We start from the raw sequence: 25,479 nt of genomic DNA on the forward strand, positions 1-25,479 counted from the left end.
ATAATAATCATCAATACATACAATTTATAAACAGCTCATGCCAACCATATATGATTAAATATATTTACATGTGAATCTATTTAGGTGTACTTAGACGTATTTTGAAAAAATTCAATAAACCTTTTTTCATTGAGACTATAATAAATCATTTATAAATCATTAAGTTAAATCCTTCATTTGGACTTCCATTGCGGGCTTCCTCTTTAAATTATTTTGGGCCTTAACGAATGCGTCATTTCGGTAATAGGCCGAGCTTCTTTAACTTTTCAGTCCAATTTAAGCCCAAATTTAACCTTGTTCTTTACCAGCATAAAAAAGGCTTGTTGTGTATTTTGTTCTATTTTTAAAGGATCCATTGACCAAACAGAACACTTCCTGACCAAAAAAAAAGAAAAAAACAAGAACACTTCTATAGTATTAAAGAAAATCTTATTAGTCATTGGCCTGTCGGGTTGGGAGATACCGTGAGAAACAAAAAAAAAAAAGAAAAATCTTACTCATCCTTTACCAAAAAAAAAAAAAAAAAAAAAATCTTATTCATAAAAAAATTGAGTTGGTCTAGTGGTTAATTCACTAATTTGCTTAAGTAAATGTTGAAAGCCCGAATCTTGCCAAAAACATTGACCATGCTATGTCAAAGAGTATTTTCTTAATAAAAGATTAAAGTTGTTCTTTTTATAGTAGAAAAATAAATAAATAAACTAAAGACATATATAACATATATTTTCTTAAAAAATTTAATTGCAATCTCTACTCTTTATCAAAGAAATGTCTTAAATCAACAAGAATGTTTAGTAGTTCTTTTCTTCATCACCTTATAACAGGGATGGGTGAAGCATGTTTTTTGCGTTAGTGTTTAACAGAATTACTATTTTAAAAATTTTGTATCATGTTAGAGCACTACTAGAAAAAACGTTTTTTTCGATGCTAAATATCGACGGTTATTTCTGCCGTCGATATTTTTTGACGATTTGCTGTCGATATTGCTAAAAAAATAATTAAAAATAAAATATTAAAATCGACAGCAAGGTCGTCGATAATTTTATGATGTATTAGCCTACCGTCATATTGTCGACGAATCTGGGGTTTAAAATACTTTTATTTTAAAATTAACGAAAACGGCGTCTATTTTATTAGTTAAAATATCGACAACAATTACCATCGATAAATTTAAATGGTTTAGATCGCTTTCTAAGATTAAATGAACGGTGTAGATTTAATGTATAAAATAGACGGCTAGGGAGTTGATTTTTTTTAAATTAAAATCGACAAATATGCCGTCAATTTTTATCACTAAAAATACTTGCTCGCATCCACTTTCCGCGTCCAAAGCTGAGAAACACGATTCCCTCCTTTTTTTTTTCCAAATTCCCCATTTCATCACCAACGAGCAAACCATAAACCCTACCCAGTGGCCAGTGCCTTCGGCGCCTTACTCAGTAAAACTCCAGCGAGAGTCAGTTTCCCTTCTTTCTTCTTCGGTTTGTCTGCTAATTCAATTCTTGCTCCTTCATTGCTTATTAGCTATGATCTCTTCTTTTTCTGTGTGTGGCAGCACGAAACCCTAATTGCTAACATTAACAAGTTTTTGTTGCTTTGCTGGTTGTGTGGCAGCTTCAAAACCCTAATTCTCTTCCTGCACGTGATGTGAATTTTGTGATGTGGAACGGGTAATATATACTTCTTTGGCTCTATTTCCCCTAATTCAACAAGAATGCTAACTATGAGCATTGAGTTTCAATCACTTTTTTGTTTGGTGTGCTTGGCTAAACTCATATTTGTATACTTCATCTTCTTCAAAACTGATCAAAATTAGAAAAGAAAAAGTGAAAATATCATTAGCTTTCAAAGTTATTTTTTTGATAAATTTAAATATAAGACTGATGTAATGCTACTTCAATTCAAGCAATGTTCTGTTAATACAAGATTATTAGTAAATACTAAAAGTGTCTGTGTGTGAAAATAAAAAAGTGAGTGGAAACTGTTTGTGTAACTTCTATCAACATAAGGCTTTGTTTGCTGACTTGTGTGAAAAAAGACAAAAAGGTAAATTGGTTATTGCCTGAAAATGATATAATAATTTACTATTTTTATGTGTATGTTTTTGTGTAAATAGATGTGTTAATCAATAAACTATATGAGACTGATTATAATTTATAGTTAGCGTTAAAAAAAAATAATTTTTTCAAATTGATAATTAATTAATAGTTTATTCTTGCCTTAGGATATGATTTATGGCAATTGATGGAAGTGACTTAATTTGTGTTGATCCTCAAAGAATGTAATAGATGGTACTGGATATGCTACCTTACAACATATGTTGTCTGTGAATGTAAACCTTATATAAAATGAGAAGGTAAGAAGAATTTTGCAATGGATTTCTTAGGTCATGTTACATGTTACTAGGTGGAGAATTTACAAATAATTTGTCAAGAATTATCTCTACTAAAAGCATAAATTGTTAGATAAAAACATATATATATGGGGGGATTCATTTTTGTTTTTTATATACTGAAATTATATTATATCTTTAGTTAAAGAATATGGTAATAATAATGATTAAATTCTAAATTTTTTGGTAATGAAAATTTTGATATCATGTTGAGAACTATTTTTTTAAAAATTTATTTTGTTAGATAAAAATATATGAATAGTTATATATTGAACAACTCATCTATAATCAATAAATTATTAAATAGAGAATGATAAATTGATAATATACACCTAGCTACTTCTAAAATATTAATTCAATTTTAGACTTTATATAACACAAATATTCGCATAATTTAAATATCGAATCCCACACCTTGTAATAATTCATTATTGTCTAGCAATAAATTGTTAATTGTTAAATGAAATTTAAATTTGTGATGGATTAATTAATCTTTAATTTATCGGATTAAAAAATACTATAAAAAAAATATTTATGGAATATAATAAATTTTATCCATCGAATTTTTATTTTTTCTGTTTGTTTGTCCTTTTTTTTTTTTTTGGCCAGTAGGTCAGGAACACCAAAAAGTATATTATATATTTTTCAACACTCTGATTTTAACAAGTTGGAATCCGATTCTGCATATCTATTTCGGTGGTTAAAAAGATTTTACAAAAGATATATATTTATATAAAAACATATCCATTCTTTGAAGAAACGAGAATGAATATATATGACATGTCCGAATTAGGCACTTTAATTAAAAGACATGAACACACAACACATTCATGGATTGGTTGTCAACGTGGAAGAAAGTTTCAACGAAATTATGATGCCCTCTTAATCATTTTAGAATTATTATTATTATTAATAATATTATTATGGAATATATGCCACATGCCTTTGAACTGTTTGAGAATTTATATTGCTACCATCACTTTATAATGATTTATTTTTTTATTATTTTCGGTGTTCCCTAATCTAATCTTCATCACGTGGACCCACATCAGAAAATCTCTGGTTCAGTGGTGACAAATTAATAGACTCATGGTTACAGTCAAAATGAGCACAAGATAAGAATAATTCCAAATTTCCAATTGCACAACACATTTTATTTTATTTTATTTTAAATTTTGGGTATAAATCCATAACATTTTTAATAACAAGTGAAGCTAGGATAACAAGGGTTGGTTTTTAGGGTTAAAATAGTTGAAATGAATTCAACATCAATTATTTATTTACAATATGTTATTAGACTACTCAACGAATATTTATAAATTGTTTATGAATTGAAAGAATTTTTATATATATATTGCCTACGATATTTCTATAATCGGTGGCGGATCTAAAAAGTCTATTTAAAAATTTATTGTTGACTAATAAATTACTACATACACAAAATAAAATTTGAATATCCGACACTTACTTAAACAAATAAGTAATGATGAGCTGACCACTCGATGAACTCAATTTGATTAGAAATTTAAAATATATATATATATATATATTTTACTACTTATCAAAGTTGGTTTAATTGGTAACTACCAAACCCATATATCAATGAATAACGATTTAATTTTGGCAATTGATACAAAAAATTTTGGAAAAATTATTATTGGTTTTACCTCTAAGGTTTAAGTATATTATAAAAAATTCTCCTAATCTTTTTCTTTGCATTAATATATTATATTTAAGTATTTTATTTTATTTATATTTTTTTTATTTTTCACCGTATTTTTTTAGGTCAAAAATTTATTTGTTACAAGTCTGATTAATAAATTGATATATATATAAAATGAAAGTTAAATTTAAACATTTATTTCAATAAATAAGTAGATTAATTATTTGACCAATCCAAGTCGATTTTCCATTCTATTACGTTTATTTAACATAATTTCAAATTTAGGGAAAAAGATGATACTAAGTGAATTGCATGAAATATTTTAAGTGTAAAAACTTTATCCAAACCTAATTGATTGGGTGATTCTCATATATCCACCAACATACCTAATTTTTTTTTTCTTCTTAAAAATAGAAATAATAATGAAGCTAGGTAGAGAACATGAAAAGCATGAGAGTATGTTATAGAGTGTGGAGTGGGGCAAACAAAACGAATGGACCAGCTCATTCCAAATAGATCATGAGGTGGAAAAATATCCATGGATGAGGGAGAAAAATGAGGTGGGTCACCAAACCTCACAGATTCTTCACGTTATTTTTAAGTTATATTAATTTCTTTTTTATATTTATTTTTTTTAATTTTTTATCTAATATGTATATATAGTGCTTCTAGAAGCCCAAAAAAAAACTATGGTAGGAAGGTGAGGCTTACCAACCATGTCCATAAAAATTGACATGCTCAGCTTAAAATGACATAACTGTGTTGGATGAGATAGAGAGGTTGGTTGAAGTCTGAAAATGACAAATATAGGTGAAGATACCCATCATCATTACCTATATAAATATATTTATTTTTTTAATTTTATATAATATAATTTTTTATTTAATATTTCTAAAAATTTAAAGGAATCATGTATTATTGTTGTGACCTCATATACTACCATACTACACCATAACCATATCTTATATCTTATCTATTTTATTCTAATGGTGATTTTTGTTTTTCATGAGAGATTATCTCACATTATACTCCACCCATGAAGGAAGGTAAGGTAAGGTAATGGGACCACTCCAAAAGGAAAAATAACCAAATTCATTTCTCATTATTTGCAGTAATAATACCAATCATGTATTTAATATTTTATAAAAAATTAATTTTTTATTATACCCATATAAATAAATTTAATTATTCATTTATTGCAGACTTTATTATTTTATTATAATAATTTTGGTTTATTCTTGTGATAAATTATTTAGTTAAAAAAATTATGTATGTTAAGTTAATATGTATAAATATATATAAATATTAAATATATAGTAAATTTTTTTGGTGTAATAAAAAAAGAAAAAGAAAAAAATAACAATTTGCTCCAAGGTAGAGGAAATTGAGATTTTATGTAAAATCGAAAAAGTAAATTAAAAACATAAAACGTAAAATTTTAACAAGATTTAAATCGTAAAATCATCAGACTTAGTACAGATTTTGTAAAATTGATAGATTCATTTAAAATTGTAATATCAAAAAATTTTAAGAGTTAAATCGAGATTTTAACTATTATGATTCGCACTAGAGAGTACAATTCAAAAAACGAACTAGATAACCAACACCTCACCGCCAATTATTGGCCAACTAGTCATTAATTGGTAATTCTAATTTTTTAAATTATTATTAATTAGTAATTATTTAAATTATATTTTTTAAAAAATATAAAATTAATAATTATTAATTATAATTGTTTGAAATTGATTGATTAAAATTATTTACCTATATTTTTTCTCGAAAAATACATAAATTAAAGACTTTTTCGACATTTCTAATCAACCAATGACTATCACAATTACACAAAACACAACCATAACTCGTCCTTCTTAAATCATGAAAAACGCTTTAGGTAGCGTTTATTTTGAGGTATTGAGACAGAGACTGAGAGACTGAGACTCAGTATCATGTTTATTGGTTTAGAAATTGATACTAAAATTTTTATTTCTGTCTCCAAAATTTCAATATTTCAGTACTTCCAAAAAGTAGAGACACGGGGGACTAAAATTTTTAGAGATGGAGACTGAAACTTTAATAACATTTTATACCTAAAATACCCTCATTTCAATTAATTAATTTCAATTTTACTCTTTGTGCAAATTAAATTAGAGTTTCATTCTTGTTTCAATTTATGTCTCCCATTTTGCATCAAACAGAATATTAAAATTTATTTCAATTTATGTCTTTTAATCTCTGTCTCTATCTCTCCACCAAACACTACCTTATATCAGAGTTAACTTTCACAAAATCCATATTATGAGGTATCCACTTAAATAGTCAAATTTTTAACTTTAAGTAATATTTTTATTTATTTATAATTTGGCTAGTGGGTGGGGGAAAATTAGAAGAAAAGGATACTACTATTGGTTATGAGCACTAGTGCTAATATAATCCCAACCATGGATGGTTGGGGAAGTTAGTTACTCATATCCAACTTGAATTGACAAGAGCAAGTGGATGGAGTGAGTTGAGAATGCTTCTAGAATCCTTTATTTGGGGACCAAAATTATGTATCATATAATATAATATAATAAATAAAACAGGTAGTTAGAACTTAGAATTGAAGAACAGCACAAAAGGTAGAAGAAGATTTCAAAGTTACAGACATGTTTTGTTTTGGAAACAATTTTCCGTTTCTATTTTTATTTTTAAATTTATTTTTGCTACAAAGAAAACAAAAATGTAAAAGGAAAATTAAATACAAATCAAATCGCCATAAATATTTAAAACCTATACAACAAAAATTCAGCAAAGTCCAAGGTGAGTTTTTTTTTTTTTTTTTTGAAAGTGGTGAAGTAGTTTGGTATGCATTGCCTAATTTTAATTAATACTTCTTAATCAATGAATCATATGAATGTGGGCATAAGAAGCTTTTTGCTCTGGTAGGTCTAGACAGGCTTTATTTTTTTTAAAATTTATTATTTACAATTTGGTCCTTACACTATGGTTTTTTATGCAAAAGTAATAAGCTGCGTGCGGCTTTAAGCCTTAAGGTCATATTCGACTTATAATTGTGTGATAATTGATGCTTTAACGGATTAATTAACAATAATATTCAAGCACAATGCATATTAAGGTGCTACTCACTTAAAAATACTTAAAATATTTTTTTAAGTTATTTTTTAATAATTAAAATTTATCACATATAATTGATTAAACTGTATTATTTTATTAAAATTAGACTGCATAAATTAGTTTGATTAAAAAATTGATAAACTAAACTTTAAACGATATAAATTAATATTTTTTTATAAAAAATATTACAATATTCCTATTCTAGAAAAGAAATAAAATACTTATATATATATATATATAATAGAAAAATTTTAGTTATTTTTTATAATAAGAGTATTGAAGTTATTTTTTATAAAAAAAAATATTAATTTAGATTAGTTCAAAATTTGGTTTAACAATTTTTCGATCAAATCAATTTGTCTGGTCTAATTTTGATTAAAATAACATAATTTAATCAATTATATATGTTAAAATTTAATTATTAAAAAACGTCTTTATCTAAGTGATTTTCTACATATTATTGTTTCTAACTTTTTTTTTTTCATTTAATAACTACCGTGAATAACACACTTTGTTCAACAGGAGAATTATATAACACCCCATTTCCAAAATAAATAAAAAATTAATTAGGAAGCCAATTTTATCATTTTTAAAAAGTCAAAATCTCATTCCTTTATTTCTTTCAAAATTATTTTATCAAAAAATATCAGCCACAATCTACTTTAACCTACAACAATCAATTTATTTCTTGGTGAGTTGTTTTATGCTTTTCATAATAAGTTTCAAAAAATGATTTCTTTCAGCTGTGTGTGACTTTCCTTTTACTAAATGCAAGGAAATTAAACCAAATTAGCTAAAAGTTTGAACCAGTTTTATCTTAAGGAAATAGAAGAGTTTAAATTTTCTAAAGGGAGATAAAATGCAAGTAATTAATGAGTAGAAATAATACAACATATTTCAAGCATGTTCAGATGGAAAATTGTTAATTTTTTTTGGAAATTTGAATTAATTTTAAAATACAACAACTGGTTTTAAAAAATTAAATCAATTTAATTATTGCACGTTTATATTTATTGAAAAGCAGCATTTTCTAGGTTTTTTTTAATATGAAAGTAAAAGTGGTGATATATCTTAACATTGTAATTTTTGATGTTTTTCAAAAGTGTAGAAGATACACAAATTGGAGGGTCCGATTTCTATACTTCAAATTTTAAAAATTTTTTTAACAGAAATCCCTCTGTCCGATTTCTGTTCTCTCACAAATTCCTCGGTCCGATTTCATAAATTCCTCCGTCCGATTTCTGTATCTTCACAAATTGGATGGTCCAATTTCTATACTTTTCACAAATTGAACGGTTCAATTTTTATTTATCTAATTAAACGGTTCCATATTTAAAAATAACACCACATCAACCCACATTTTAAAAAAACACGTTACTACTCCAATATCAAAAACAAAATCTGCATTTTCTACAGTGAGAACTGAGAAGAACACCCAATATAATACAAATTTGTATATGGGTCAGTGGGACACACACTTTTGATTCCATCATATCTGTAGAGCAAGACAGACGCACATGTAAAAATAAATTAAATTATATCATATAATATAATATGAAGAACAATAATGTTTCATAATTAAAAAATTACTATACTATTTTAGATAAATTAAAATTAAAAGTATTTATTTATTAAGAGTTCAAGTTTTTTTGTGCTATTAATAATTAAAAGCATTTACCCAAACATTATATCTTATACAACCACATAGTAACATAATTAAATTTTGAAATAATAAATCTATGAATTAATCGTTTTTATTTATATGAAAATACAATTAATAAATTTTATAATTATTATTCGATATTTAAGATATAATCACTAATTTAATTTAGTTAGTTTTCAAAAGATCAACACTTGGACCATTATTTAATCCTCAAAAGATATTAATTATTCTTTATATTCATCATTCATGAAACAACTTCCCTTTTAATGAAGTTTTATTAGCAAATACACATATTAAGAAGTTACTAAACCGGTACAAGAATTAATTAATATTAAAAAAATAATTATTTATAAACCCAAAAGTATAAAATTGATATATAAAAAAAAAGGAAGCTAATACTCTGGTCTTTTTGTTTCAACAACAATTATTATAATAATGAATACCTCCAATACCAAAACCCTTTTAAACATGTATAGCTAGTAATAGTATATAGTTTTTTTTTTTTTTTAATAAAAAGCTCAACACAACAAGGTGGAGCATTAACGAAAAAGTACTAAACAGATAAAATAAACTAATTTCTAATCATCTTCAACAAAAGATATTAACACCCAAAAGATTAAATATCACTTCACTTTTTGTAACTCTTAATCGACCTGTTAACTACCCCTGCAATACTTGATTCTTGATTCCTGAAGATTTTGCCATTCATTTTCAACTAAGTGTTCCAAATGATAACAATAAAATCAAACTCACCAACATTCTATCAATTCGACTATACGATTGACCCTGAACCACATAAACTTATGGTCATTCATTTCTATATCCACCAGTTTCATAATGTTGACACACTAGCGCCTTTCCTTTCTTCCAATTGCACAATCTCATTGAAGACACCCATGTAGCAAAGAGGAATTTGACATATTCCCGATAGCAAACTCAACTATTCCCACACAACAAGCTTCTCTTCCCTTGTATGCATACCATATACCAAACAAACTGCATAAATAAAAAGTATTGTTTGTCAATTTTCCTTCTATACACAATAATTTCTCTCATTTGTAACAATTACTCAACCTAAACATCTTATCATCCCACATTATTAATAAATCTCCAGAAGCACACCTTCCGATCCCACAAATTCTAAACCATCGCATCATTATCCCAAAATTGCACTACATCAAACTTAGTAATCACCTCCTTTTTTGTCTCTATCAATCCTAATATATTCACATTATTTTTATGCTTAAATTTTTTTTACCGTTTTTCACTTTCAACACTCCCTAAACCCCTCATATTCCACAAACTAAAATCATTTAAAAATTTCATTACACACCTTATTTCAATTTTTGGGGCGGCTCCTTCTTGCTTTCTCTTTTTGTTTTGCTTGCCTTTTTTTTTTTGTGTCAATACTTCATTTTGAGCTTGGAGAATAGCCATAATGTCCTCATCCTCGTCATATAAAACAGCTCATTATTCAATAGCCAGATCCCAAGCAGCCCTATTTTCGGCCATATCTTTATCCCAACTTCCTCCGTGCTCATCTTGATTAGTTTCACCGTCTGCATCCTGCTCTGAGTCCCCCGAATCTTCCAAGTTCCTTACAGCCCCTTCATCATCCAACCCAGTTTTCTGCACCACTGTATTCTCATCTTCTAAATTTGAATCCTGCACTGCATCACCCCTCATTAGACATATGCCAACATGCTGCTTACCACTCCCATCCAAACTAGCATGGATCTCATTAACTACACTTGGTGGAATGTTTTCCTTCGTTGTACTGTTCGAAGAATTCTCCGCACCTCTGCCAATCTCCTTTCCAGCTTGATTCTGCTTGCCGGGTACATCAGGGGCTTCACACTCCTTCCTGCCCTCCACGCCAACGAACATTATCACCTTCGTCACCAGCAACGGACTTCCGCGCTGCTCCCAGATCTGATTATTAGCCCATATAGATTAAATTATTAGAAGAGAAATTTTCAGAACCAACAGTGTTTAATATTTTATTATTTAATAGTATATATAAATATTAAATTATTTTAACAAATAAATTTTATTAATTTATGTGTATAAATTTTAAAAAATACTAATATAAATTATATTGATTTATATATAAATTTTAATAAATATAAGTATAAATTATATATTTTGTATATACAAAATTTTTATAAATATGAATATAAATTATTACTGATTAAGTACAAACAAAAAATAATATTATTTGCAGCATTTCTCTTATTAGAAAGGAGGAGGTATGAATAGAAATTAGGGATGGCAAATATATTTAATAATTTATTTTTAATATAAATTTTTTAATCATTTCAGATATTATACATATATATTGAAAACCTTAATCATAATTTTAAAAATGTCTTTCTTTCTCTCTATATAACACTAGCACTGTATCTCAAAATGCTAAAACTTACAAATTTCAATCTCCTATAGAGTCACAACCATATCTTTTATCACTTCTGCTTAGTATTTATCATGTTGTCACCCATCATTGTCTTATTGTCTCTGATTATAGCATTTTTTTTATCTTTTCACCCCTATGTGATTATATTCTTATATGTTGTAATAATAATTTTTTATTTATTTTTAATTTTTTAAATTTTTTATTAGAATTTTTATATAAATAATTAATATAAGAAGATGCAAAATGAAACGCCACAAAAAAAAAAAAGAATCCACAAAAAATAGAAATAGGAGACTATATTCTACTATATAAAAATTGGAATGAGAATGAAAAGTAAATCTAAGGGCAGAAACAGAGAGCAAAAAAGGTATCCCCGCCCTGCTCTCTAACAGAGATAAGGAATAGGAGAATTACTGAATTAATAAGGGGGGCAGGGGTAGAGTTGATAAATAAAAGAATATAGGATGAAAATGCAAAAAGGAAGAAAGCACATGAAAAGTAGAGCTACCTACCAAATCCAGCACTAACTTAAATTGTAACCACTCGTCTTTCTCTACCAACTCGGTCAAATAATAATACACTCTTCTTTAATTTCCTCCCATCATTTTATATATTCATTCCCCTTTCTCTCTATTACCCTTCTTCATTTCTCTCTTTCACTTTCCATCATGCTATAATCATCATAACCTTCTTCCATTTTCCATTCAATCATCATGGGTAGATCTCCTTGTTGTGAGAAAGAACACACAAACAAAGGTGCTTGGACCAAAGAGGAAGATCAACGCCTCATCAACTACATCAAGATTCATGGTGAAGGTTGTTGGAGATCTCTTCCCAAAGCTGCTGGTAATTATTAATAATTCATAATTTTTTTATTTAAATATAAATAATTATATCTCTAACACGTTCTTTCGTATTGGTATTCAGGTTTATTGAGATGTGGAAAGAGTTGCAGACTGAGATGGATAAATTACCTGAGGCCTGATCTAAAGAGAGGAAACTTCACTGAAGAAGAAGATGAACTCATCATCAACCTTCATAGCTTACTTGGAAACAAGTATGAACAAACACACACTACTACTATTTCATTGCATTTCATTTCTTTACAATAATCTCAAATATTTTCAATATAAGAGTCACATCATAGAGCCAAAAAAATATTTGATTCATTTATTAAATAGAAAGAGTTTTAAGTATATCAGCACGATCAGTATTCTAATAATTTTAGTCGTTAATTTCAATAATTTTAATTAGATAATATTAAAATTAATCGATAAAATTATTAAAATATCAGTATTTTTAATATATTAAAATTTTTTTCATAATATATATAATTGTTTTTTATATTAAATTTTTTTTTTGTGAAATTCAGGTGGTCTTTAATAGCTGCAAGGTTACCCGGAAGAACAGATAATGAAATAAAAAATTATTGGAACACTCACATCAAAAGAAAACTCTACAGCCGGGGAATTGATCCTCAAACTCACCGGCCGGTTAATGCGACCGGAATCACAGCCACAGCCACAGCCACAGTCGCAGTCGCAACCGAAAACAATAAGAAAAGCAAGGAAAAAAACAATAGCATTATTTTAAGCACCAACATTATTAATGACAACAATAATAACAAGTTTCAATTGGTGAGTGACTTGGTTTGTGAAGATTCATCAAATAGTAGCAGTGGTGTTACCATTGAAGAACAAACATACCCTCTTCATAATCATCATCATCATTGCCAACTCAACTTGGATCTTTCCATTGGTCTTCCCTCTCAACAAAATAACCAAGCTTCTTCAAATTCCATGAACCAAGAAAACAACAACAACAACAAGAAGTTGAAGCAAGAACAAGAAGAAGCACATGGTGTTTTCTATCATCATCAATGGTATGGCAATAGTGATAATAATAATAGTAAGAGTGTATGCTTGTGTTATGGTCTAGGGTTTCAAAGTAACAATAACAAAGTGTGTAGCTGCAAAGGTGCCATTGTTGGTGGTACGGCGGTTACTACAACCGCCGCAGATAATAGCTTGTATAGATTTTACAGACCTATGAATATATAGTTTTATTTATTTATTTATTTATTTATTAGAGCTAATATTATTTGATTCGGAGCTTTTAACTTTTAAGTGTAATATGTTTGTGACTGTTCTGAACTTCTTAATTAGTTGATCAACATGGAAATATAGTGGTTGAAAGAAAATGGGCAAACTTTTGATAATTTAATTTCTATATATATGAATGTATTAAATGTTATTTTTTTACACTAAATTTAATTTATTTTTAATATATTATTTATATTAATAATTATTTTTCGTGATTAATTAATTTTAGTATATACCTAGCGTAGTTGATGAATTTAACTTAATTTTGTTTAAAATCTTTCATCATTTTTAATGTTGTTTTATTGTTTTAATTTATGATTTATCTATTTTTATCACGATATTAATTTATTGAGAAAATATTTATATTATCATTTCATCAAATATCACTACTTGATCGGAGGCTTTTTGTTTATCATTTGTTGTTAACTAAAATAAAATATAGCTTTCTTATTTAGAAAGTAAAATTGAATTCTTATTAATAAAAACATGGAGTGTACAATTCGAGTAGAATATTTTGAACTTCTTGCTTCCATATATCTTTAAATTAAGTTAGAATTATATATTTGATTTGAATTATGTGATACTTAAGACTACTTAATTATTTATATATCTAAAATAACCCACTAATTAAACTTTAGTGGGTAGGAATGTGAGTTGTTAGGCATTAACTATGTTTGGTAAATTACAGTAAGTTTAAGAAGATATGTATATATATATGCTCAATTATTAACACAGAGCAGTTACTGGTCCTGAATATAGCGAACCCTTATGATAATAAATAATATAATAAATTATCTAATATATATTAACATATATTGATGTTAGAGAGTTTAGGTAGGAGACACAGATACAGATTTTGAATGCACAAACCAACCACTTACAGTGTCACAAGAAGAACAAGACAATATGGGAACACTGGACTACATGACAAATAAACTTTCTTTATAAGGTTAGAATAAATCATTCAAAATATTTTTGAATTATTAAAATTGTTGATAAAAATGTTTTTTAAATTTGATAAGAATAAAAATATTCTTAAAATATTTTAAAACATGATAGAAAAATGCACATTTTTTAGTAAGTGACTAATGACTTTTTTATTTAGCAAATTATTTGTGTATTTCATCTGAATTTTTGTAAGAATACTGAGATAATTATTTAAATTAAAGTACATGTAAAAATTATATCAAAATCCAATTATTATGTTTTCTTCATCTTTTAGAAACATTTTTTGCCATTGACAAAAAGAAAATTTACTTGGTATAACACCAAATTTAAGGATACAAAATAAATTTTTCACTACAAGAGAAATGTGATTTAGCGGCGGTTTTTATAGGGATTAGTAGTGGTTTTAAACCGCCACAAAATGAGTTACAAGCGCTTCGAGAAATGTTGCAATATGGGGCGTGAAGATTTGATTTTGTGGCGGCTTTACTGAACCGCAGGCAAAATCGCATCGAAATCTTTTGAATAGTGTCGGTTGATTTAGCGACGGTTTAGAACTATCGCTATTTAGCCAACCTTAAATTCAACTGCATTTTTTGGCAGTTATAATAATATATATTTAAAATTTTTGTATTTTTATCAGAAATTTGATAATTTAAAAGCTTTTTTTAATTAGGTTTACCCTTAAAGTTATTATTAATTATTGATATGTATACGATATGCTAATTTTATAATTTAAAACTCTTTTACAATTTAATTTAAAAATAACTATATTAATAACTACATCTAAAACAAAAAAAGAGAAGTACAATAATATATATCATTAGGAGAAAGATATATCATTTATCCGTTAAACTCGGCTTGATCTATTATTTATAATAAGTTATAACTCGATTGGTATTTATTGTATATGATGAGTTATAATTTGTTATTTTTAGTTTGTAACCATCGACATTATTAGTCATGATTACTAACTTAATGAAACACTAATCATAATATCAATATCATTTATAATTTAATTGTTATATATATAAGGCATCATTTATCATTATTTATTATCTCATTCCCGAATATATATATATATATATACAAAAATTAACAACTAAATTAGTCATCATATATTTATTTATATATATTATATATTATACATATATATTAAAATCGGCAATCAATCAACCACCGTATAGAAATTCATATTTGGTGATTCATAATTTTTTTATTACTATAAAATAATTTGATTATTTGTTTATTGTAGGTTAGATTATTTCATTATGACAAGTTTATTTTAATGGTTAATTATTAGAAAAATATGTAAATTAATATAAATAAATATACACATGTTTTTTAGTGTGTATATATAATCTTTTGTGAATATATAAATGTCTTATTTTATATATTTTTAATGTATATTTTATATTTTAATATGTATTTTATATTAATAATTAATTTGATTACTGATGTTAGTGTAAATATATATTGTTGATCAAAACAAATATATAATAGGATGATATATACTAGTAGAAATAAAAAAAAGGTGTTATGTTATCTTATTTGGCATAATTGTATTTTATCTTATTTGTTATTTTAGTCTTTAAATTTTTTTTTAATTAAATTTGTTCTTTAAAAATTTTAAGTTAATCATTTTAATTATTCCATCACTTCTATTTGCTAACGACATTAAAATTTATTAATATGACACATTAAATAACATTACAACACATATTTAGTAATCCTATAATTTCTTCTCTTTGCTTGAAAGGCTGTATTGAGGCATAGCATTGAGTGTTGGGCTTGGAGGTTTCCCACTCAATCTCCCTCGTTCTAAATACCTTTTGGTTTAGCTATATATAAAATATTATAAAATTATATGTCTCTTAATATAATATGCTGTATTTAGGTTTAAACTTTAGCAAATATTCTAAGTGTTGAATATAAATCTTTTAATGTTGTGTAGATAAGTGTATTGTGGTACTTAAAATTAAAAATTGTTCAATCCTTCTGACAAAAAAAATGAATTTAAATTTTTTTTCTCTGTTTGAGTGGTATTCATGTTGGGTCTATTACTTTTGTAATATGGTATCAAGTCCATTCCCTCTCTCTATCTCTCTCTGGATTCTATTTTTAAATTTATTTAGATTATTTAAAAATAATAAAAAATTTGAAGATTTTGAATAAGAGATTCTATTTTCTAATTATTGCTAATTGTTGATTTATTGTTAATTATTTTAAAAAATTTCATGCAATTGATGATGAAAATTTTTCATTAAATTTGTTGTTAATTTTTTGTGAGAGACAACAGTTTCGGTTAGAATTTAGATTTTTTAAAATGAGAAAGTTGATAAAATAGTAAAATGAATGATTAATTATTATTAATTTTATAACTTCTATGAAATATATATCACACAATCTTGCCAATGAGTAATAGCTCAAATGACATAGTCTTTTCATACTCAATTAAAAGGTTGCGGGTTCGAGTCTCATATCTTTGGATAAAAAAAAAAATATCACACAATCTTAATTTAAGAGTAATTAACTTCTCATTTTATCATTTTGCCAACTTTTTTATTTCGGAGGATATTAACCGTTTGAGTTAAGAGATTGATAGCAGTAACGAATAAGGGTGTATTTGGTTTAGCGTTAAAAACACAAGAAGCATATTCAATCTTCTTGAACGCAAGAATTTTTTGTTCAGGAAACTTTTTTTCTCTAAATGCAAAAAAAAATTTTGGGTTTTAACTCCCGTTCACCATAAATAATAAATCGTAGCTTTTGCGTTCAATTATTAGATTGAAAAATTAATTAAAAAAATTACTTTTTTACTAATTTTATCATTTAATCTCATTTGTAATAAAACATATTAATAAACAATCATCAGAATTCTTAAATTTTTTTTATGATTATGCTTTACAAATAAATAATTTTTTAATATCATTGTTAATTTTTTTTGTTAAGTTTTGATTTTTTATTAATTTTTTTGTTCATAATATAGATATTTTTGTTTAGATTTTTTTTATATTTCTTGATATATATTATTGTATTTTTTAATAGAATTTTTGGTATTTATTGTTTATATAACTTTTTTAATTATTTTTATTGATATATGTTTTTTTATAGAATTTTATTATTTTTTATTTAATTTTATATAATTTTTACTATGTATTCTTAAATTATTATATATTTTTTTACTATTTTTATTTTTTATAATATAAATTATTGATTTCAGTAGAAAAATTAATTAAATACAAAAAGAGTGTTAAAGAAGAATATTAAAAAATTATGACTAAGAGAATATTAAATTTCAACACATATAAATGTAAGTTGTTTTAAAAAAATATATATAATTAAATAGTATTAAAATAATCAAATCTATTACACATCTAAGTTTTATTGTCATTCAAATTCAACAAAGCAGGTTCAACACCAATAAAACCACTCTCATTGTACATGCGCTCAAAATCCGCCAAACAAACAAAACGTTACTCTTCGCACTCCTATTGTCGCTTCTTCTTTTTCTTCTTCTTTTAGATTGGCGCACCGCAAATTCTTCCTCCTCCTCCTCCTCCTCCTCCTCCTCCTCCTCCTCCTCCTCTGACTCCTCCTCCTCCGACGATGCTGTGTCTTTTTCTTCTTCTTTTCCTTTTTGGTTATCTTTCTTTTTTATTATGGTCATCACCAACAGCACCAAAACATCTTTATTGATTCGGATTCTCTGTGGTGACATCATTAAATAATTTCGTAACCCAAAATATTATCAAAACGAAACCATTGTATAATATTAAATGAACCGAAAATTATCCATTATATAAATTCGAATTCAGAAACACATGTGTCTCGAATGAACTGAAAATATTATAAAAAAAATCATTGTATAATACCAAATGAACCGAAAATTGTCCATTATATAAATTCGAATTCAAAAACACATGCGTCTCGAATAAACAGAAAATATTATCAAAACAAAATCGTTGTATAATACCAAATGAACCAAAAACGGTGTTCATAAACAACTGGATTTAGCAATTGCATTCCATTCAATTCAATTCAAAATTGAATAATCCAAACCTCATCCACTTGATTCGATTTAGAAGAAAAATCTAAATCGCTCTTATTCAACTTATTTAAACTTGAATCATTCATTGTTTTGATACACTATTGAAATCTGAAAACGAAGAAGAAATCTAAAATTTGAAAACTAAAAACGAAGAAGAAAACAAAAAATATAAATGCAATGCAGATCGAAATCTAAAAATAAAGAAGAAAACGAAAAAAAATCAGAGAAATGAGAACAGAGAAGAACTACGAAAAGTTTTACGTTGAAGAAGAGAAGCTCTACGTTGAGCGAAGAGAAGCTTTACATTGAAAAAGAGAAGCTTTACATTGAGGAAGAAGTTTTACGTTAAAAGGTGGCGGGCGCGTGAAGTAAAACAACTTGGTTGACTTGGTTAGAGAAATTACATGGATGCGAAGCATTATTCTAAAACAATATAATTTTAAATGATATAATTTTATGTCTTTTCTAGTAATTTTCATCTAAACATAAGTTTGAATAATAAAATTTAAATAATATTTATTTTATTATAATCTACTTTGATACAAAATTAACAAACATAAATCAAATTAAGACCAACTTATTTTTTTTATCAAAATCAAATTTATACAATTAATTTAATACAAAATTTCGTTTACAAATTCAAATACACACTAAACAGTAACTACTAACAAAATAAGACTACTAAGTGTGTGTTTGGATTAGAGTTTGTAAATGAGAATTTGTATAAAATTTATTTTACAAACTTGATTTTGATAACAAGTGAGTTGGTGTTAAGGTGATTTATGTTTGGTAATTTTATATCAAAATGGATTATAATAAAATGAATGTTATTTAAATTACATGATTCAAAATTATGTTTAGACAAAAATTATTAAAAGACATAAATTTATATCATTTAAAACTATATTATTTTAACACTCTTTGACTATAATTTTAAAATTTCTTTTAAAAAGAATTTAAATTTATATGTTAAAATTTAGTACTCTTTTTTAGTACTCTTTTTGTATTTAATTATATCTTTCTAATGAAATTTATATTATAAAAATTAACAATAATAAATAAAATATATACTAATTTAAGAACATACAGTAAAAAAAATATAAAATCAAATAAAAAATAAAGCTCCATAAAAAAATACTTATTAGTAAAAATGATTAAAAAAATTTTATATGAACAATTATACTGAAAATTCTATTAAAAATATAATAATATATATAAGTGCACATAAAAAAATTCTAAAAAAATTATTCATACTATTAATAAAATAAATAAATAAATAATTGATAAAAATTAAAACTTAACAACGAGTACTAATAATAATATTAAAAAAATATTTGTTTGTAAAGTACAGCCATAAAAAAAATTTAAGAACTTTGATGATTATTTTTGGTATCTTTTATTGTAAATGAGATTGAATGACAAAATTAGTAGAATGTTAATTAGTTTTTTAATTTATCAACTGAATGTAAAAGCTAAACGCAAAAGTTATAATTTTGTTGCTTCTGGTGAATGGGAGCTCAAACCCAGATTCATGTTCGCGTTTAGAGGGAAAAAAATCAGCCAAACAAAAATTACAGCGTTCAAGAAGATTGAACGTCCTTTTTGTGCTTCTAACATGTTTACCAAATACGCCTTGAGCGGATAGAAAATTATTTGGTGGAAAGTGGGACCACAAAAAAAGAAGAGAATAGTAAATAATGCTGAATTAATTATTTTTTATATGATGGATGAAAGGGTGTACTACGTTAATATGAGTTAAAATGGGTGTATTTCATAAGTGTGATGTACAATACAAATGATTACTTACGATTCGCATAACAAAAGATCATAAATCACATTTTTTAAATTAAAAAATTAAAATCGTGACTCACGATTTCTTTTTTTTTTTGTCTTATTTGAAATCGTAATTAGGGGTGAACACGGGTCTGTTTGGTTCGGGTTTATGGTAAAATTAGAACCGAACCGATCAAAATATAATTGGTTCAGTTTGGTTTGGATTTGTATTTTTTTGTATATGTACCCAAACCAAACCAAACCGATTAAGAACGAATTGGTTTGGTTCGGGTAATTGGGTACCCGATAACTTTAAAATTCATAAAAAAACCAAATTTTTATTTTAAAAATTTAACAAGTACAATAAACATGTAACATCAATAGAAATAATCTAAACATGTTAAATATCAAATACATTAGAAATTAAACTCATTAAAATCCAAACATATTAATAGTGAATAATCATTGTTTAATGGAAAAGTCATATATATTTTTATTTTTTTATTTAATTAATATATGATCGTGTTCGCGGGTTGGTTCGGATTTCGCACCCAAAACCGATACTCGAACCAATCACTAACAAAAGTTATCGGTTTGGTTCGGGTTGAACCCGATTACCCATTGGTTTCAGAACAAATTTAATTGGTTCGGTTCGGATTCGGACGGGTAATCGGATACCCGCTACCCGTACTCACCCCTAATCGTAATTCACGATTTCTATTAATTTTTTTAATTTTTTGTCTTATTTAAAATCGTTACTCACGATTTCTTTTTATCCCACATCACTGCATTAAAATCCAAACATATTAATAATGAATAATCATTGTTTAATGGAAAAGTCATATATATTTTTTTATTTTTTTTATTTAATTAATATATGATCGTGTTCGCGGGTTGGTTCGGGTTTCGCACCCCAAAACCGATACTTGAACCAATCACTAACAAAAGTCATCGGTTTGGTTCGGGTTGAATCCGATTACCCGTTGGTTTCAGAACAAATTTAATTGGTTCGGTTCGGATTCGGATGGATAATCGGGTACCCGCTACCCATGCTCACCCCTAATCGTAATTCACGATTTCTGTTAACTTTTTTTAATTTTTTGTCTTATTTAAAATCGTTACTCACGATTTCTTTTTATCCTACATCACTGCATTACACATCATAATATTAATAAAAAACACCAATAATAACTCAATATAAAAAAAATTAGCCAAATAATGCGATAGTTTATAAGAAAATAGATTTTTTTTCAATTTTTTTAAAAATAAAATATAATTTTTTATTATTAATTTCATAAATAAAATAAAAAATATAAAAAATATTAAAAAATTAAATATCATATTTTATTTTTTTAATTAAAAAAAATTGAAAGAACTCATTTTCAATTTATAGCGATTTGGTAGGTAGAGATGTTGGGTACGTATGCTGCCACAACCACCTTTTTGTCTTTTCTCATAAGTTCCCCTCTTCCCTCTTCTCTTTCCTCTTTGTTTTCATTCTCCACTTACTCCATTCATTATTCTATTTATTTTTTGGGACTTCTTATTAATACAACTGTTTTAACACTATTTATTAATGATATCAAAAATAGAAAACTTTCACTGGTTATTAAATATATTACTTTCTATTAAAAAATATTATTTTTAATAGAAAGTAATATATTTGGCAAATTAATTTATAAACACCTCAATAGATAAACATTTGCCATGCTATGTAATTAGTGATGATGAAGATAAGGATGTGAAGGTTTGGGAAAAAAGGGTAGATAATAATTAAGAAAAAAAAAAGTAGTGGGAGTTAACGTTAATGGCACCTAATTCCTAATTCCTAATTCTTTCGCTTTCAACAATGTGACAATTCTTGTTTCAACAGTTCCACGCTACATCATATACACTCATCCTATCTCTCTCTACGATTATTGTAGTTTGGTCTTATCTCTCCCACTCTATTATTTTATTGTTATTACATGTGTTTTTGCTTCATCATCATTGAATCCATCACTCTTTTTAATCAATTCTTGTCCTTTCCCAGCCGAAATAATAATGCATGGTGAAATCATCATCATAACCATCACATATATATGTTACTACTACTACTACAACTATTTATTCATCTTATTTACTACTATTCTTATTAGAGATATATTTATTTTTATATTTTTTTAATTTAAGTTTTTAAATAAAAAATAATTTTATAATATAGGTTTGAAATTTTTATAATTAAAGCTAAAGATTTAAAATTCGATTAATAAAAGAATTTTAGTATAATATTAATAAAAAAATTTATATAAATCTAAAAGAAGTTCTTATATAATGAAAAAGATTAGATTGTTAGAAATCGATATAATTGTTTATATATTTTTTTATTAAGTTAAACTTTTAAAAAAAAAATTATTTTATGATAAATTCTATTCTCAAAACTATATATATATTCAAAGAGAGAGGGAGTAATTTATTTTATTTAGGGTTAAGTATGATTTTGGTTCCAACGTAGAGGCCAAAAATCAATTTCGTTCTTGGTCTTTTTTCCGCTACAAAATGGTCCCTAAAGTTTAACATAATTTTAAAATCGTCCTTTGAACATTTATATCCTTACCCTCTATCACAATTTCGATATCTCCTCTCTTGCTTTGCTTCTTCATCTTCTTCAAATTGTGAAAAATAGACCAAAATATTTAAAGAAATTCAATCAACATGCACTTTGAACAATAATCAACAAATTCAGCAGCAACAATATTCCAAATTCAAGCCAAATCAAAAGCAGAGATTCATTAACAGAGCATGACATTAAGATATTCCACGGCAAATTCATAACAAATTCAAATATTCCACAACAAATTCAAAATCACCGAACAAAAAATTCAGATATTCCACAACAAATTTGACAAAAAATTCAAAAGTTCCACAAGAAATTCAGTTCACAGAAGAAGAGATAACAAATTTCATAACAAATTTAGATATTCCACAACAAATTTCACAAAAATTCAGAAATTCCACAAAAAATTCAGTTCACGGAAGAAGAAGAAGAAGAAGAAGAAGAAGCGGCGGGCGGTGAGGGTCGTGGAGCAGCGGCAAGGACGCAGGTAGCAGTGCGAGCCGCGAGGAGCAGAAGCGACGGTGGCGACGGCGAGGAGCAGCGACGGTGGCCCTTAGCTTTCTCCCTTCCGATCTCTCTCTTCTTCCTTAGCTTTCTCCTCTCTTGCTTTTTGTTTTCCCTTCCGATCACAGGTGGCAGTGCGGCGGTGCAGCGGTGCAGCCTTCCCTCCCTTCTCTCCCGGATTCTCTTTCTTCTCCCCCCTTCTCTTTCTCGCTCTCCCCCTCCCCCGATTCTCTTTCTCCCTCTGATGTCTTTCTTTTTTTTTTAATTTTATTTTATAATTTTTTAATGAAGGATAATTTAAAAATAAAAAAATAAAATTGGTAAAAATGACGATTTTAAAACAAATTAAAATTTTGGAGACTATTTTGTAGCAAAAAAAAGGTTGGAGACAAAATCGATTTTCGGCCTCTAAATTTATAGAAAGCGGGTCAACTGCAGGTCTTACCACCTTTGTAGAACCACATTTCGATTTTGATCTATCACTTTAACATAAATAACTAGGACCCCATCAAAAATTTGTCTATTGTTTGCAAAGTAATTCTAAAAAAATACAAGAATAGCATGAATAGATAAGAGCATTGTAAACCTGTATAGAGGATTATTACAAGCGCCTCTACATTGAAGACCAAAATCATACTTAACCCTTTTATTTACTTAGCTAGTGATGATCATGAGTCAATAATGTATAAACACTAATAATTATTTAATGAGTATATATGGAAGAACTAAATTAAGGATAACGTTGTAAACATTTTGTAATTCGTTGCGTGTGGAATGGTTTGATTAGAAACTACACAGGATTTTGATTGTTATCCATTTTATTCAAAAGTTTATATTGATCGATGGAGTAAGAATTCATTTTAAATTGAAGTAAATTTTTTATATAGATTTTTTTTCTTTTATTGGTATTATGCTAATAATTTTTTTTTGTAGATCAATAATCAAATTTTAAATTTCTAAATTATAAAAATTCTAATAATATATATTATGATACTATTTTTATTTAAATTTAAACTAATAAATAATTATATCAAATACTCAATTTAAATAAAGAGAACTTATCAATCATTATAATATATATCGTTAAATTTTGTTAGAAGGATCGGATGACATTGTTATGTGTGAATAAATATGTTCTATGCATCCTTTTTTGAAATCTATACTATGCATCTTCATATAAAACTATTTTTATTATAATAACATTTATAATAAATTAATAATACATACAAGATATTAAAAGAATATTATAGTTTTCTATTATGGTTGGACATGTAGTGATGATGTAGGAGTTTCCACTTTCCAGAACCTGGAATTTATGTGCTTAATCACATGTTGCACACAACATTATATTTGACTCTAAAATTAATTAATTAGTTGTATGCGTAACACATGTTATATATTGCTCCACCTTTTGAGTTTGACCACAACATTATATAATTCGGAATACCGAATTCTACCAAAAAATTAGGTTGATCTTGTCCTTTTTCCTCAATATAAAAATAATCAGAAGTCGGTGTATATAATTTTACATTAAAGTTTTTTTCCCCTTTTATATATAATATTATTGGTTCAAATAAAAAGTGTTCTTAGTTTTGTACATTTAAAATAATAAACATATTTTAGACATCAATCTCGCTAAATGAACAATAAAAAATACAAACAACAAAAATAACGAACTGTATTTTAGATTTATTAATCATTTAAAATAAAAATTATATTTAATTAATTTAAAATTTAATTTTTAAAATTAAAATTAATTTTTTAACTTATTATTTAAATAATTTAAAAAAAATATTATTTTTCTATACTTTTTCTTTAGACATAGTTGATGCTTAATGGTTATTTGTTAGGTTCATTTTTTTTTTATGGAAAAATTTTTGGTGTAGTGCAATGAAATGGACATATACATATGTAACAAATTTTCACACCAAAATGCAACCTACATTTTATCCATTCCCTTTTTTTTATTTTTTTTTATTCATGAAATTAAACAAACGCAGCCTGCATTTTACTCTTTTGCCGTTTTTAAAATTTTTTTTTATTTTGTTTTGGCCCAAACGCAGTCTGCGTTTATTGAGGGCACAATATTTAAATTTTTTTGAATCATCAAATCGCAGCTTACATTTTTATTTTTGTGACAGTTTTTTCTTTTTCAGCCCACAAAATGCAGGTTGTGTTTTTGAAGTGTCAAAATTTTTTTTTGAAAGCATAAAACGTAGGTTGCGTTTTAATTGGAAAAAAATATTTTAATCAAGATTGTTGC

At 26.3% G+C, this 25,479-nt stretch overlaps 1 protein-coding gene across 1 annotated transcript; it reads left to right on the forward strand.

The window, feature by feature from the left end:
• Positions 1 to 11,803: 11,803 nt before the first annotated feature.
• Positions 11,804 to 13,318, forward strand: LOC107611765 (transcription repressor MYB6). The gene is made up of 3 exons (XM_088497384.1): positions 11,804 to 12,091; positions 12,173 to 12,302; positions 12,618 to 13,318. The coding sequence occupies exons 1-3, from the start codon at positions 11,959 to 11,961 to the stop codon at positions 13,303 to 13,305; spliced, it is 951 nt and encodes a 316-aa protein (XP_088353510.1). The 5' UTR covers positions 11,804 to 11,958; the 3' UTR covers positions 13,306 to 13,318.
• Positions 13,319 to 25,479: the final 12,161 nt, after the last annotated feature.

The sequence above is a fragment of the Arachis ipaensis genome, chromosome B8 (assembly GCF_059453495.1).
Source record: "Arachis ipaensis isolate K30076 ecotype BB chromosome B8, ASM5945349v1, whole genome shotgun sequence".
NCBI lineage: Eukaryota > Viridiplantae > Streptophyta > Magnoliopsida > Fabales > Fabaceae > Arachis > Arachis ipaensis.

Bases quoted from the DNA above. Each gene is read 5' to 3' on its own strand.
- LOC107611765 (XM_088497384.1), top strand. From the start codon at position 11,959: ATGGGTAGATCTCCTTGTTGTGAGAAAGAACACACAAACAAAGGTGCT. The intron at 12,092-12,172 runs GTAATTATTAAT...ATTGGTATTCAG, and splicing joins ATCTCTTCCCAAAGCTGCTG to GTTTATTGAGATGTGGAAAG. The intron at 12,303-12,617 runs GTATGAACAAAC...TGTGAAATTCAG, and splicing joins CATAGCTTACTTGGAAACAA to GTGGTCTTTAATAGCTGCAA.